General features: G+C 54.0%; 1 protein-coding gene across 1 annotated transcript in view; it reads left to right on the forward strand.

The window, feature by feature from the left end:
* LOC119589305 (dynein intermediate chain 1, axonemal-like) overlaps nt 1–298 on the forward strand; it is a 16,941-nt gene that overhangs the window by 3,863 nt on the left and 12,780 nt on the right. The window contains exon 4 of the mRNA XM_037937927.1: nt 3–169. Coding sequence (XP_037793855.1) covers nt 3–169 — 167 coding nt within the window. The remainder of the gene's footprint in view (nt 1–2; nt 170–298) is intronic.

Here is a 298-nt window from a genome sequence, read left to right on the forward strand (position 1 = left end):
AGCCCTGGATCTACCCTCGGACGTCGACCACGGCGAGGACCTGAGTCAAGAACTAATGGACCTGTACGGAGATCGCCTCACCACGGACCACCTGGACGACTATGAAAGGCGAAATAACCCGTTCAACTTCAGCGAGCGCGTTTCCCAGACAGCGTGGCGGCGGTCCAAGGTGAGGAGAGAGGGTGTCGGGGTAGAAAAGGTGTGCGAGCGGGATGGGTGTTGCGTGATTTATTGATTAAGATAAAAGAGAAAGTGGCAAGGTGTGGTTACTCTAGATTCGTTGTGATCATCGCGGTAT

Source organism: Penaeus monodon, chromosome 25 (assembly GCF_015228065.2).
Source record: "Penaeus monodon isolate SGIC_2016 chromosome 25, NSTDA_Pmon_1, whole genome shotgun sequence".
Taxonomy (NCBI): Eukaryota; Metazoa; Arthropoda; class Malacostraca; order Decapoda; family Penaeidae; genus Penaeus; species Penaeus monodon.